Here is a 15,838-nt window from a genome sequence, read left to right as displayed (position 1 = left end):
AAAAAAAGACAGCAGCAAGGGTGCAGCTCTGGTAAGACATGTTCAGTATGTTCAAGGTACTGATGCCCAGTACTGCACACCAGCCACCAGCAAGAAGCACCCATGGACTAGGACGGAGCTTGTAGTAGGGAGTGGTTTTGGGTTTAGATAAGAACCATCAACATGCTTCTCATTTTGATACATTAACCAGAGAGGATCCCAAGCTACAATGCTGTCGCCAGCCAGACCACCACTGCAGCTACCCTACAAAGAGAGATGCTTCTATGACTGGCAGGAGGGACCATAAATACTTGTTCCTGAGACCAAAGGCTCAGGAGGTAACTGAGCCTGACACTGAAGTGTGGAAATTCCTGAGGTCTGTCCCAGGACAGCACTGCTCAAATCCAGCAGGGGCAGGGTGGCCAAGAACACTTGTGTAGCAGTAGTCATCAGTCCTGCTGCTCTGCTCTTTGTTAGGCTGCTGCAGTCTGAGATGATGGGAACTTGTTTCTAAACTTCTGAGAGTGACCAATGCAAATGGTCCATTCCCTGTGGATAAATAAGCACATGGATGCCGAGTCTGACCACCTGCTCACTAGTGCACTCTGAATGCTGGAAATGACCTAGAGGCACTTCACCATGGGCCAAGAAAAGCATGGGCACTTGGCCAGGTCTCCAAGGGGCTCCTGAGCAATCTGCCCACAAAGCCTCTCCACACACAGGCCACACCCCACGCTGAACTCAGACCTCACCTCTGTGACCGCCCCACGCTGACACTCGGAGCTCAGCTCTGTGACCACACCCCACGCTGACACTCAGAACTCACCTGTAACCCCCCCCTGCACACAGACATCAAGGAGGGAGCGGTGCTACTGGGGCTCTCTTTTGGGAGGATACATGGATTAGCTAAACACAAAAAATAACAGATTTTTTTAAAAAAATTCTTTTTAATTTTATATGTCCAGGTCTTGTTTTGTTTTCTTTCTGATTTTCATGACAGGGTTTCCCTGTGTAGCCCCAGCTGTCCTGGAACTCACAGAGATTCTCCTGCCTCTGCCTCTCAAGTGCTGGGATTATAGGCCTGTGCTACCCTCACTGCTCACCCCCAGCAGAACTAGTCACTGCCAAACATTCGGCAGTTCCTAACAAATTAAAACTGGTGTATCACCTAACCCAGTCACCTCACTAAGTAGTCACCCCACATAAGAGAGAACATTTGTGAATGTTCACAGGCCAAAGGCAGAAAAGCCTCATGAGCCTGGGATGGAGACAGCAGTGCTTCCTGCCACTAATGTCAGACAGAATCAGGTGCCAATCACTGTATGTCACATGACTTCATCTAGTGACATCTAGATTAATAGTTACCATTAATAATGTAGCTCATAGTGACTAAAGAAGACGCAGTATGGGGCAAGGCCTTCTCTATACCCAACCAGGAGCAGATGACTGCACATAGCTGTCACAGCTCACCAGAACTCCACACACAGTAGGGATGTTGGCCTCACTGCACTTTAAAGGAGAAGCTTCCCCATAGCATGTGGTATTCTGCTGTTTTCTGAGGGAGACCGACCCGCAGTCTCTCTCTATAGCAGAGCCCAGCCTATGTGGTGCGTCTCTTCTTCGACAGGTCCCTACATGACCCTTACTAAGGGTGAGGAACTGGTGCCTAGAGCCCTCCCAATTCAGCTGTACCTCCACATGGGGACAAGGCATGAGGCTTGCTCTGGATCTGCAGAGCCTCCACATGCAGCCAGGTGGCCTCATAACTTGACAAACAGTGGCCACAGGATCCACACCACTTGGGGCAAAAAAGCTGACAGAAAGGGGCTACTGAGCCCAAAGCACGAAAGGTCCTAGGAGCAGCGCTTGGTGGAGCTCCTCCTCCTCCAGCTGGGACCACCTCTTCTAGAACATCCAAGGGTATCTGCAGCTAGGAGCCCAGGAAGCCAGTGTTTGAATCTCACAACCTCCCTACCCCTAACAAATGTGGATAAGGGTTAGCTGGCGCCTACTCCAGGGGATGTCAGGGTTAAGCCTGTGTGACAGCCAGATGAGGGGCACATGTCTGCCATCTCAGCAAGGTGTCAGAGGCAGATTTCAAGCTCAAAGCTAGCCTGGGCTACGTAGTGAAACTCCCATCTTGAAAATCAAAACAAACAAAGCATTTTAGTGTGTCTAAGAAGCCCCGCTATACTACAGAGCAGCCACATTTTGCTGCAGTATGTAGTTTCCTTGCTGGAAAGAGTTGCATTAAGCAGGTTCTGAACATCAATTCAGAAGTCAATACATCACTGTTCCAATTCCAGCTGGACAGCAGCACATGTGTCCTTGTTTTGTTTCTGTGCTGTGTACACTGTACACATCCATGAGGGTGCTTGCAGACATTACGTGTGTGTGTGTGTGTGTGTGTGTGTGTGTGTGTGTGTGTGTGTGTGTGTGTGTATGGAGGTTGGAGGTTGGAGGTTGACATCAGGTGTCTTCCTCTATTGATCTCATTTTTAAGGCAAGGTCTCTGAACCTGTAGCTCATCAATTCTGCTAGATTGGCCAGCCATCCTCCTGTCTCAGGGCCCTAGCACTGGGGTTACAGACACAGGCATGCGCATGCCCCATACCCAGCTTCTTGAGCAGCGTGGTCCAGGCTAACTCTTCCTGCTCTCACAGCCTTTCTTTACCACGGAGCCGGCTTTCCAGCCTCTGTCTTTAAAAACAGATCGCACAAAACTCAGAGCCTAGGCTAAACTTGAATGTGTGATGTGGTGGAGGATGAGCCTCAACTCCTTGGCCCTGTTGGGCACTGTACCTACTCTTTGTCAACCTCAGGACTTCTTGTGGTAAAACAGGGGCATCACAGCACCTGTCTGCCAAGAGAAAGCAACTCCCACGACAACTCTGTGTGCCAAGGTTACAACACGCTGCTGCTGCCTCTTACCTGAGAGTGAGATTCCCTCTGCCAGCCCATATGGCAGGTAAGCAAAAATGATCATCATGCCAAACTCCAGGGAGGGTGTTTTCCTCAGGTCAATGTGCTTCAACACATGGCACGGGTGTCAAGGAAAAGAATAAAGGGTACTGGAAAAGTGTATGGCAAGGTGACGAGGGGAGTGCCACAAAAGATGCTGATTGGGGCATGGTTTCAATTTCTCAGTAGTTCTCTTCTTTATAAAACTGAGAATCTGACAAGACATTCAAAAATGCTGACTTAGAGACTGGGGCTGCAGACACAGGCCACTCTCCTGCCTGTTCTCAGGGACTCACCACCCTGTTGAATGGCCTATCTCTCCTGCCCCTTCACAACACCATACTCATGGCCCTGGGAACAGAGAGCCCACGTTCCCAGGCCCTACCTGGGGCTTAGTTCCCACGTACCTGCCTCATTACAATATATGCACTTGAAGGCAGTCAAGTTCACCCCACCATGGACTGCAGCAGATGCCCTTTCCTGCTCTTCTTCTGCCTCTTTCCTTCTCTGCGGGGTGACCCCTACCCTCCCCAGACACTTCGTCTCTCTCTCAGACAGGATCTTGCTATGTGGCCCTGCTGACCTCAAACTTGTGGAATACTGTCTTGGTCTCCCAAATGCTGGGGTTACAGGCATGCACTTCTATCTCTGCCTGCATGCCGTGAACCACATATGCCCAGTGCCCACAGAGGTCAGAAGTGTCTGATCCTCGAGAACTGAGTTTTGTGTGGGTGTGAGCCATCATGTGGGTACGGGAACTGAACCTGAGCCCTCTCTAATGCAGACAGTGCTCTTAACTGCTGACCTGATGTCTGTGGAAGGCCACACTCAGTGTCCTCCTCAATCTCATGTTGGGACAGCTGCTGTTGACTGACTCCACACCTTCAGCCTTCCGCCAGAGGAGGATGGTAGGAAACATATCTGGAACCAGGCAACAGTGTCCCAGCTGAATGAGAGACAAACTGCTCCAGAAGGGTCATGCAGCCATTTTGGGGACATGGGCTAGATAGCTGCAGAACTACTCTGGAGCCTGTCCTACTTCTATGTGACAAACTGTCAGCAGCAGTAAGGCCTTTCTCTGCCCGAGAGCCCTTAGCTAGTAAGCAGCACACGCAGCACACAGCGTGGATGGCACCTCCCTGAAAGCCCTTCCCACCCTTCCAGAGACATTCTCACCGCGGAGGGGGAGGGGGAAGGGAGATGACTTTCAGACTCTGTGGATGAGAGTCATCCCACTGAGCTCAGTTCCTAGCACTCTCGACAGGCAGCTCACTGCCTAGCCTTGGCTGTCCTGGAATTGAACTCACAGAAACTACAGGGTCTAAAGCTGTGTGCCACCACTCAGACACTGTACGCACATGCACACACCCTCTCCCCACTAAATCAAATCTAAAACGACCTATGGTTTCTAAGAAAATTCCCAGTTTTCTAGATGTGAAAATCCAGTCATCGATGGAATAGCACCTGCACAGGGCTCTCATCCCTCAGCAGCAGAGAACCAGGTCAGATCTGTCACCCACCAGTGCAGCTCTGAAAATGGCATCTTTGCCATTCTCCTAGCACTCAGGAGGCAGAAGGAAGTAGATGAATCTGTGAGTTGAGCCTAGTCTGCATAGTGAGTTCTAGGACAGTCAGGGTTCTGTAGAGAGACCCTGTCCAAGAAAGAAAGAAAGAGAGAGGGGGGAGGTCCTTGAGCTGGGCGGTGGTGGCTCATACCTTTAATCCCAGCACTCAGGATGCAGAGGCAAGCAGATCTCTGAGCTCGGGGCCAGCCTGGTCTACAGAGTTTCAGGGTTACATGGAGAAGCCCAGTCTCAAAAAACAAACAAACAAAATTGGGTCCCCGGGGAAGCGGAGAAAAAATAGCAAGAGTAACACCATCAAGCGTGATCCCGCGCCTTGTGCTCCCATCTAAAAGGATATTAATGCTGAAATCAAGCCAGTCAGCGTGCCTAGCGCTGCGGAACCAAAGAACATTTTGAGGAAGTAGCCGAGGGCCTGTGAGAACGTTTGCCACCCACTGACATCTGACATATGTTTTCTTGTTAGACCTTCAGCCGTGCTAGGAAAGAAGAAAACAGAGAAAATTAAAGTGTTCCTGACCCAGTCCTTAGAATCAGCTGAGCATCACTCACTGCCTCTCAGAATACCCTTTCCTGCCATTCAACCCACCTATCCCTACAAGTTTCTATGGTCGGTCACCTACATGTCCAGGCACTGAGGTGGTTTCTGGGGCTTAGAGGAGAGGGCAAAGGCTGCTCTCAAGATCTGCCCTGGGAAATTAGGGAAGAGGTCTAAGAGCTCTGAAAATAAGGTGGGCATCCAGCTCAGACTGGGTTAGGGTCAAACAGGCAATTCCAAAGGGAATGCAAGCTGAGCTTCCATTTAGGATTCAGCAGGTCTCACCACAGACGTGCAAGAAGCCTATCAGGCTGAAGAAACAGTGCCCGTGCAAGAAGCCTATCAGGCTGAAGAAACAGTGCCCAGGGGTAGGCCCTTGAGTGTGAACATTCAAGTGCATGGAAGATGTGGGTTGGGGAGAACCTGGGAGAGCAGCTGCCAGTGCAGGGCCCATGACATGATGGGAGGGTCAGTGGTTCACCTCGAGGGCCTCAGCCAAATGCTGAGCGAAGGAATCCTATGGTAAACTCTAGATGGGGCTCTGGCAAGAAGTCAGATGGGATGAAGGCTAGAGAAGGAATCAGCTTCAGGCTAAGAGGGACTCAGGGAGCTCTGAGAGGAGGTGAAGGTCCTCCCTTTCATGGTGCTAGCAGAGCAGCTGTGGGAAGCAGACCAGCACCTACTCTGTCCCTGAAGACAAGAGCATTAATAAAGGACTGTTCTTGATAAATCAGACAATCAAAGGGTACCCTGTTCTCCAATCTGCATCAGCAGCCAAAGAGATCCCCTTAAAACACACACTTGCCATGGTATCAGCCACTCCTAAGTGTGAACCCTGAGCTCTGGCTAACCTCTTCCCTTTGGGCTGGCCTACATGGGCACTGGCTTTCCTTGCAGGTCATTCTTCACCATGCCTGGCTCTGCTAACTCACCCGAGCATGTGATAACTACAGTGGTGTTCTCTCCATCCTGTTTTTTTTTTTTTAAAGATTTTATTTTTATTATTATACATAAGTACACTGTAGCTGACTTCAGAAACAGCAGAAGAGGGTGTCAGGTCTCATTACAGATGGTTGTGAGCCACCATGTGGTTGCTGGGATTTGAACTCAGGACCTTCGGAAGAGCAGTCAGTGCTCTTACCCGCTGAGCCATCTCGCCAGCCCTCTCGCCATCCTGTTAACAGAGTGTCCCAGGCCTACTCAGCCCAGCCTAGCAGACATTTAGAACTGTGAACTATTTGGCTTCACTAACTGCTAGTCCATCTGAAAGGAGATGAAATCTCTCTGTTGAAAGAGCGACTTGGCGGGCTGGCGAGATGGCTCAGTGGGTAAGAGCACTGACTGCTCTTCCGAAGGTACTGAGTTCGGATCCCAGCAACATGGTGGCTCATAACCATCTGTAATGAGGTCAGATGCCCTCTTCTGGTGCATCTGAAGACGGCTACAGTGTATTACACCCGTGTGAGCAGGTTGTAGCAAGGAGAGGTTCTGAGTTCCATTTCTCAGCAGCCACACACATGATGGCTCACAGCCATCTGTACAGCTACAGTGTACTCATACACATAAAATAAATAAAATAAATCTTAAAAAAAAAAAAAAAAAAAAAAAAAAAAAAAAAAAAAAAAGGAAAGAGCGACTTGGCCAGGTGAGCTCAGATCTCCGGGCAGAGTTTCATAAGCTGGAGGATCATGACATGGTGCTGAGGGGTCTCAAATAAAAAATATGTCCTGGGGGGCAGAGTGCCTAGAGTAAAATCTGAAGGCCAACGGATGAAATATGGGAGATGAAGTAATATCCAGAGCTAAAGAGCTTTCAGAAAAGAAAGCATTTTGGTACAAGGTTCCATGTAGTAGGCCAGGCTAGCCTCAAACTCCTTATGTAGTGGAGGCTAACCTTTAACTTCTAATCCTCTTGCTTCTATCTCCCAAGTGCTGGGATTACAGATCTGAACTGCCATGCCCAGTTACATGTGGTGCTGTGGATTGAACCTAGAGCTTTGTACATGATGGGCAAACACTACATCAACTTAGACCTTCAGGAAATGTCTTACAAAAGAAAAAGGGTGGCTATCAACACTATAAAGGCCTTTGTGGGGTTTGATAGGCATGGCCCCCTCAGACTCAGGTTTGCATGCTTGGCCCAGGGGGAGTGGCACTGTTAGGAGGTGTGGCCTTATTGGGTATGGCCTTGTTAGAGGAAGTGCATCACTATAGGGGTGGGCTTTGAGATCTCCTATGCTCAAGCTAAGCTCAGTGTGGCACAGCCACCTCTCCTTCCTGCAAATCAAGATGTAGATCTCAGCTCCTTCATTTCTTCATCTCCACGTCTGCCTACACTCTGCGACATTTTCACGATGACGATAACAGACTATAATGTTAATTCTGAAACAAGGTCTCTCTGTGTAGCCCTGCTGTCCTGGAACTCACAATGTAGACCAGGCTGGCCCTGAACTCAGAAATCCACCTGCCTCTGCCTCCCAAGTGCTGAGATTAAAGGCGTGCGCCACCACTGCCCGGCATTGCAACAGATTTTTATAGTTGAGCACTGGTCCACACTGCATTCACTACTCCAAGGTTGTTGCACAAACACTAATCCTCACATGGCTGGCACAGGCCCACAGCCTGTGTGCTGGCATCAGTGTGCTGTAGGGCCTTCCAGTCTTTCCTACTTACTTGGTGAGGACAATGGAGACTGCATCGTTGAGAATACTTTCTCCGAACACCAGCATGTTGAGCACAGGGTCCACGTGCAGTGCATTGAAAATTGCAATAGTGGCGACTGGATCAACCGCTGATATTAGGGAGCCAAATGCAAAACTGCAAGGAGAGAAGCAGGGGCAGACTCTGTAAAGTGTGGTACTGGGACCATACAGCTAAGCTCGAGATGTGATGCTAAGATGGCAGCTAAGGGGCCAGCAGAGAGGCTGTGCCTTCCTGTTCACCCCCACACCTAGCACAGGAGCAGGGAGGCCAGGACAAAGTGCTGAGCCTGCTTCCCAGCAGCAGCACTGCGCTCTGTTCTAGACACTGCTGCTGTCTATTTACCCTAGCACACACTGCCCAGCTTCCTTGGCCAGAAAGTCCTATAAACTATTGGTTTAACCTCTACTCTGCCACCAGGTCAACTGTGCCAACTGTAACCAAACCCAGCCTCCACTCAGATCTGCACCATCCAAGAAAGTGCCGAAAGCCAGCAGCTACCAGGGGTAGCCTGGGCTGCTGACTCCAAGGTGCACTGCCACCAATACTGACTGCCTGCCCAAGCTCAGCAGCAAACCTCTCCTTACCACGCAGGCACTGGCCCCAGCCCTTTCCTATTCTTACTACCTAGCCTGGAGCCAGTGTCCCTGTCTTGGAGGGTGGGTGTAGCTGGAAGCAGAGCTTCAGCCCAACTTAGAAAGTAGCCATATGAGTTGGGCTGGAGCCATTGCTAAGCATGCTTGAGGCCCTAGGTTTGATCCCAAGCAACATAAACGAGGTGTAGGGGCGCACACTTGTAAGCCCAGCACTTAGGAGGTGTAGGCGAGAGTGAGGAGTACAAGGTCACATTCAGTAACACGGCAAGTTCTAGGTCAGCCTGAGCTATGAGACATAAGAACATGTGTGGAAGTGTGACCCCAGGAGGAGGTGAGGTTGGAATCATCTGACTGGGGTGACTGAGTAGCCCTACAAAAGAAGCGTGCTGGTGGTAGAAAGCTGATGAGGCAGGCCAGTCACCCCTCCCCCTCAATTATCAATCCATAGTTGGCAGCTCCTGGTGATATGAGGCAGCCAGAGAGAACCAGAGCCTGCAGGATGTCCACCTTCTGTTCCATACCCTGCTTTCCTCATCAAAGTGAGCACATGCATGCGAGCTATCTGTTGCCCCCTCTCTTGACTGTGTTCTCAGGATCTGTGTGAGCACAGCCAGAGCCACAGACAGAAGGCAGGTAGTCGGATAAGGAAGAGGGCTGAGAGGAAGCAGCTCCATCCAGCAGCCAGGTGGCCAAGGCCCTCAGGCCCTGCACTGCCAGCCAGACCCAGGCCCAGACTTGCCACCTTTTTGTCCTTGGCACACACAGTAACAAGGAAGATCAGTGGCTCTGCACCCCAAGGGGCGGTGGGCTGTGCTCTGCAGGTTTTTAATAGAGAGCATTAGGCAGGCAGCCTCTGGTCTGCCTGCCCAGCACCTACAGCCTATGGGAGCTGCCTTCCTACCTTCTAGATGCAGCAAGGGGCTCCAAGGGATGGTATAGTACACAAGCTTGGACTGGCTTTACCAGGCCACTGGGAGAAAGACTGACCCCTGGTGAGGTACCTGGAGCTGTCTATGTTCTACATGAATGAGCAAGTGGAAGCAGACAGCAGCGAGGGGAGAGCAGCTCCGAGGTTTGAGAGGAACATGTCCTGGGGTGCTGAGCTAGAACCATCACACTCAAGCCTCATCAGCCTTATGAACCAACAAACACTTTCTATTGTTACCAGACTGCCGGTACACAGTGAGAAGCCTAGCCAACATTTTAGCTAGCTACGGTGGCCTTTTGACCAGAACTCTGGCATCTGGCTCCACAGGCATGCGTGGAAAGAAGGAAAGCTAGGGCTGGAGAGATGGCTCAGTGGTTAAGAGCGCTGACTGCTCTTTCGAAGGTCATGAGTTCAAATCCCAGCAACCACATGGTGGCTCCCAACCACCCATAATGAGATCTGATGCCCTTTCTGGTGTGTCTGAAGACAGCTACAGTGTGCTTACATATAATAAATAAATAAATCTTTAAAAAAAAAAAAAAGAAGAAGGAAAGCTAACGCAGATGCTGTTGAGATGCTGCTGGGGAGGCGCTGCAGGTGCTCACTGCACAATGTCTCCAGGTCTGAGTCATACTCTTCAGAACACAAAGCTGAAGACAAGCCTTGTGGAGAGAAGCCAGCACATCACACTGGTACCTGCTGGGAACTCAACTGGTGTGTGTGGGGGCCTTTCTGACCACAAGCAGCCCGAGGCCCCTCAAGGCCTGGCCAGCAGTGGTTTTCCATCTACCCTCAGGACCCTGTCCTTGAAGGGCTTCACCAACTGGCTTAAGCTAAAAATGTGTTACGTTATTCTCTCCCTCAAAGTTAGTAATACCAACAAAACCTGAAAAGACAGGACACTGGGACTCAGGGAGGGACAAGACAGGTAAATGAAAGAAAGAAAAAAGAGATGGGGAGAGGTGCTGTAGCCTACCCATGGCAAACACAGACATGACTACGTTCTCTTAAGTACAGAGGCTATGACAGGCAGCCTGTGGGTTTATGACAAAAATGGTGTTGTCAAACTTAAAAACTGGAGCAATGGGCTGTGTGCAGCATACCATTAATGCCAGCACTTGGGAGGCAGAGGCAGAGCTAGAAGTAGGCAGATCTCTGTGAGTTCAAGGCCAGCCTGCTGTACAGAGATTTCCAGGTCAGCCAGGGTTACACAGTGAGAGACCCTGTTCAAAAACAAACAAAAACAAAGAACAAAAGCAAGGTATAGAGGTAAACATGTCTAAGTTCTGCATTAGGGAGGTGGAGACAGAAGGATCAGAAATCCAAGGTCATTCTTAGCTACACAGCAGGCTCGAGGCTAACCTGGTCTACATGAGATACCATGTCAACAGAAACCACCTTAAACCAAAAAAACTGTGGGGCAGTGGTGGCGCACGCCTTTAATCCCAGCACTTGGGAGGCAGAGGCAGGTGGATTTCTGACTTTGAGGCCAGCCTGGTCTATAGAGTGAGTTCCAGGACAGCCAGGGCTACACAGAGAAACCCTGTTTCCAAAACAAAAACAAAAAACAAGAAAAAACAACAACTGAAACAAAACTAGAAACTTCACCATAAGACTTACAAACTTGGCTTTTAAAAATTCACACTGGGTGCATGTGTGAGGGTGGGAGGCAGGATTCCTGGCACATTGTGTGCATGTGTGATGGTGGCAGGCAGGATTCCCAGCACACTGTGTGCATGTGTGAGGGTGGCAGGCAGGATTCCCGGGCTCTTAGCTAAGAACAAGTACAGATGGTTCTTTAAGCAGAGCGTCCACCTAGCACATGAAGCCCTGGGTCTCGTCCCTGGCCTAAGAAAGGCTTTAAAACATCTGGTAGTTGCAGGCCACGTGTCCACACGGCAATCAGGAGGAGCTGTGGAGTTCTGTCCCCTGCAGACAGCAGTGCTTGCCTGTGGGCACTGTCAAACCCGCATTACCCTGGCAGCTTCCCTGGTAAGGCTTGGCTGTTCTCTAAGCAGTCCCCATCTGTTGGGCAGCACTCCAGAAGAAAAGGTTCATGTGCACGGGGCGAGGCTGGCTGGGGCTCTCCTGCTCAGCATGGCACTGCTTTTGTCTCTCTGCTTGACAATGGAACTGGCCTTAACTCGGTTCCACACACTGATCCACACTTTGCTTCTCACAGGTATCCCCCAAAGCAGGCAGAAAGCAACACCTTTCCTAAGGTCCGGAGCACTCCGGGCATCCCTCTTTCCCTCGTAGCACAGTGAGAAAACACCAGGTGCTGGGGTCCGCTGCACTTCGCTCCTGTAGGAAGGAAGGTGACTCCTTCGGGCTGCTTGACTACACATCAAAACTTTCTGAGCTGTTCACACATCTGTAATCCCAACACTTGGAAGGCTGAGGCAGGAGGATTGCCTCAAGTTTGGGGCCAGCCTCGGCTATATACTGAGTTCCAGAACAACCTAGATTACAAAGTGAGACCCTGTCACAATGAGGGAAACTTTTTTTTTTTAAACAACAATAACAACAAAAAAAGATCCCCCAGCATTGTGGCCTGGGGAGGGTAAGGGGTGGGTACTGTGGGTCAAGCTTGTTATCGGGGGCTCTTTTCCATCAACAGTGCTGAAGTTCTGGCATGAGGTGCTACCTTGCAGCTAAAGCTTGACATTCTCAGTTCATGGGGATAATCTGGATAGAAATGAGTTGTCCCTGGCCTTCTTCCACAGCTTCCCACTGGCCAGCAGACAGGTGCTGAGAGCAGACACAGGACAGAGCGAGCTCAGCACGGCAGACTTCTCAGGCTGTGCTAGCCTGGGTCCTTTTCTAACTCTTGACTGGGGCCATCTGAGACACAGATGCTCTAGCTGTGTCTCCTTGTGGACTAAGGAGACTCAAAGAGCACAGTGTCTGCTGAAATGGCATCAGATTCAGAGGTGTCCACCCCAGGGCCAGGCCCTGCATCACTTCAGAGGTGTCCACCCCAGGGCCAGGCCCTGTATTACTTCAGAGGTGTCCACCCCAGGGCTAGGCCCTGCATCACTTCAGAGGTGTCCACCCCAGGGCCAGGTCCTGCCTACTTCCCTTAGTCTTGGTGAGAATTCCAAAGTCAAGGTTCTCAACTCACTCTCTCCCATTCCAATCTTATTGGGTAGGCGACCTTTTGGCTATAAAGTTTTTGTTTATTTGCTTTTGTAGTATTGGGGATTGAACTCAGGGCCTCATAAATGTTAGGTAAGAGCTCTGCCCCTGAGCTATATATGTATATCCAGGCTCTTAAGACAATTCTTAAGGAAAGAACAAAGAGTACATGACATGGCTTGGAGATGTGCCAGGATAGCTAACTGACGCGTTATTCCCTCCAAAGCTTAAGTGAAATCACTCATTTCAATCAGAAATGTTATGATCAGGGGTCTTCAATAGCATCAATAGGATTCTGAGTCATTTCAGAGACAAATTAATTCAGAACAGATTCTATACTGGAAACATTGGTAAGCCAGGCAGGGGAGAGGAAAGGGAGCCCACCCAGGAAGCCACGTGCAGAACACGTCCCAGGCCTGAACAGCAGTTGCACAGGGAAATTACAGTGTGAAAGGTTTACCTGTCTGTCATGTTGAGTTTAGAGATTACATCAGCCTGTAAAATAAAGCACACAGACACACACAAGAAGATTCCCTGGAGAACAGCCAGGAAGATTAAAATGTCCATCAGTGCTTTCTTATCAGCTAATGAGGCCATCGTCTTCAGTCCCCACTGAAAATGGGGAAAACCCCCAGGGCTGCTGTGAGCATGCGTGGGCATCTAGCCCCGAGAGTGCGCACGCTGATCCTCTCCCAGTCTGGCACGCTGATCCTCTCCCAGTCTGGCAGCTGTGGCTCTCTGCTCTAAAGGTGACTCCCTTAGCCCTGAAGAAACACAGTGAAGCCAAGCATCTAGGAAAGTTTCAGGGCAGACCTTAGCTGTAGAGTCAGCTGTGAATCAGGTAACAGAGTCAGTGGGACTGGGCTACAGCTACCAGGAGAAAGAGCAACGCCCCCGAGGTGGCTATGCTATCTACAGACAGCACCGGAAATGGGTGGTGCATGGCATGCACCAAGGAGGTCTCTTGAAGTAAGCTGATGTGAAGCCTACAGCTCAGAGCATCAGCCACTGCCTCAGAAAAGGGCTGACATGGCAGGAGCACCACAGGAACTGAGTGACAGAGAATGGTCAGTGTTGGTTTAAATGCAAATCTTCATTCAAGAATGAGCTTCAGCCAGCTCCAGTCCTCCTGAGGACAGCTGCCTCTTGGCAGGTACACAGCCTTAAAACTGTGGTGCCTACCATGCTAGTCTGCTCCATGGTAGCCCAACTTTACAGACCAGTTTGTAAGCAGAATCAAGCATCTGGGCTGGTGATTCCAGATACCACAGTCACATGCATGAATGGGGGAGCCCTCCTCCTAGGAGGGCACACACTACCAGGCGCCTCTGGCCTGGAGGCTCCTGTCCCACCCTGCACTGCCCTCCAGTCCAAGTCTTCAGGGCCATCGGGGATGCTTTTCTTACCTGACCCAGAAAGTAAATTCCTCCACCTACTACAAAAGCAGAGATGGCCGTTCCAAAGACAGCGAAGAGAGTGATGGAACCGATGTTCTGAAAGAAGTTCCCCTGGGGTCGGGGGAGAAGGACAAGAGGCCAACTGGTGAGGCAGGGAGGATGCACCAGCCCTCCTTCAACTGTGGTCTCTCCAAGGCTGGACTCTCACATGAGGGCCAGGGCTGCTGCCTGCCCTGCACTGTAGGCTGGAACCCCTGGCACCATCTCTCTTCTTTCCTGTCTCACAGGTCCCTCACCCTGGCCCAAGGCAAGAGCTAATCAGTCTCAACTGTCCCCAGCCCCAATCCTTAGGTAAAGTTGGGAAGGCCTGTGCCTTCAAGTGGCAGCATGCTGCCGGGACCCTAGCCACCAGGGTGCATCCTGATCCTTTGTGTGCCTTATGCTAACCTCCTGCAGAGAGGTCCTCCTTGGTTCTGTCCCCCAGCTAGCTCTTAGTAGGGTCTGTCTGTGCGGAATCAATGGCAGCTGCACTCAGCACGTGCTTCTGTACAGCTGACACTGCCTTCCCACAAGGCTCAAGGCTCAGTAGAACAATGGTGTCTGTCGTAGGGATGGTGCTTAATACACACGTGTGGGAAAACAACCATGGTCTATGTTTTGTCTCAGTCTAAAATCTACACTATCACACTTCTCCAGTCAATGAAAAGGTGCATTTTGAAAAGGCTAGTAAGCTCACAACTCAGGACAATGGTCAGGGTTAGGCTCCAAAGAAGCCTTGGACAAGTGGCCGCGTGCCTATTAATACAGCAGAGCAGACGCTGGCTACCAGGCAGTCCTGGTTCCTCTCACCACTTCTCACTCCAGCCCAGCCTCCCTTTCCTGCCCCCGGTTTCTTTCCAACATAACTTAAGACATTTTGGTCCCGGGTTCTCTTGGCTCTACCCCTGGACCTCTCAGTCCACGGCTCCTCTCTCTCGTCTTTCTCTCTCCTCTCATGGCTAGGTCTATCTATTCTACTAGCCATGTTCAGTCTGGACCTTTTTTCTTTTTTCTTTTTGGTTTTTTTTTTGAGATAGGGGTTTCTCTGTGTAGCCCTGGCTGTCCTGGAACTCACTCTGTAGACCAGGCTGGCCTCGAACTCAGAAATCCTCCTGCCTCTGCCTCCCAAATGCTGGGATTAAAAAGGCGTGCACCACCACTACCCGGCCATTAAAAACATTTTCCTTGGGGCTGGCGAGATGGCTCAGTGGGTAAGAGCACTGACTACTTTCCAGAAGGTCCTGAGTTCGGATCCCAGCAATCACATGGTGGCTCACAACCACCCTTAACAAGACAGCTACAGTGTACTTACATATAATAAATAAATAAATCTTTAAAAAAAAACCCTTTTCCTTGACCATATCTAAGAATGGTTATTCCTCATTTTCTTTCTGTCAGAAAGTCCTTTATGCTGTATTAGCATCATCAAACAGACAAGCAAAGAGCTCAGCTGGGGCATGGGGCTAAGTGGCAGACTGCTTGCCTGGCCTGCATGAAGCCTTGGATGCTGGGACACATGCCTGCAATCAGGGGAATTACAAGTTCAAGATCACTCTCATCCACACAGTTAAGTCCAAGCCAGCCTGGATTACATGTAAGACTCTATCTCAAAAGAACCCAAACCACAAAAAACAAGAAACTATTTGAGTGCAAGTAACCCTGGGCAGAGTTCCTATAGTCCGTCCCACATAGGAAGGAACTGAAGCTGCTGGGACTCTGCAGCCCCCACTCCACTCAGGCAGTACTGCGAAGGACTTCAATGCCAAGGACTCTCGCCCTTGTTTCTAGGTCGCGAGTATCCTCTGGGGTGGAGCTATGTGGGGGACAACAGTTGAGAGGAGGTACTGGGGTTGGGTGTGATGAGTTATTTTTTTGCTTTTGTTTTGGTTTTTTATAGGCTTTTAATACTCAAAAAGCAGACACACACAGTGAGGTCCAGGCCAGCCAGGGCCACACAGTGAGATTTTGTCTCAAAAAATA

General features: G+C 50.3%; 1 protein-coding gene across 3 annotated transcripts in view; it reads right to left on the bottom strand.

Annotated features, from left to right (window-relative positions):
• Slc9a8 (solute carrier family 9 member A8) overlaps positions 1–15,838 on the bottom strand; it is a 56,737-nt gene that overhangs the window by 15,418 nt on the left and 25,481 nt on the right. For all 3 annotated transcript variants that reach the window (XM_031372825.1, XM_031372826.1, XM_031372824.1), the window contains exons 6-10: positions 13,829–13,930; positions 12,883–12,917; positions 7,734–7,877; positions 4,864–5,002; positions 2,911–3,016 (exon numbers count right to left, since the gene is read on the bottom strand). In XM_031372825.1, coding sequence (XP_031228685.1) covers positions 2,911–3,016; positions 4,864–5,002; positions 7,734–7,877; positions 12,883–12,917; positions 13,829–13,930 — 526 coding nt within the window. The remainder of the gene's footprint in view (positions 1–2,910; positions 3,017–4,863; positions 5,003–7,733; positions 7,878–12,882; positions 12,918–13,828; positions 13,931–15,838) is intronic.

Source organism: Mastomys coucha, unplaced genomic scaffold (genome assembly GCF_008632895.1).
Source record: "Mastomys coucha isolate ucsf_1 unplaced genomic scaffold, UCSF_Mcou_1 pScaffold15, whole genome shotgun sequence".
Taxonomy (NCBI): domain Eukaryota; kingdom Metazoa; phylum Chordata; class Mammalia; order Rodentia; family Muridae; genus Mastomys; species Mastomys coucha.
This window is presented reverse-complemented; position numbering and strand designations above follow the sequence as displayed.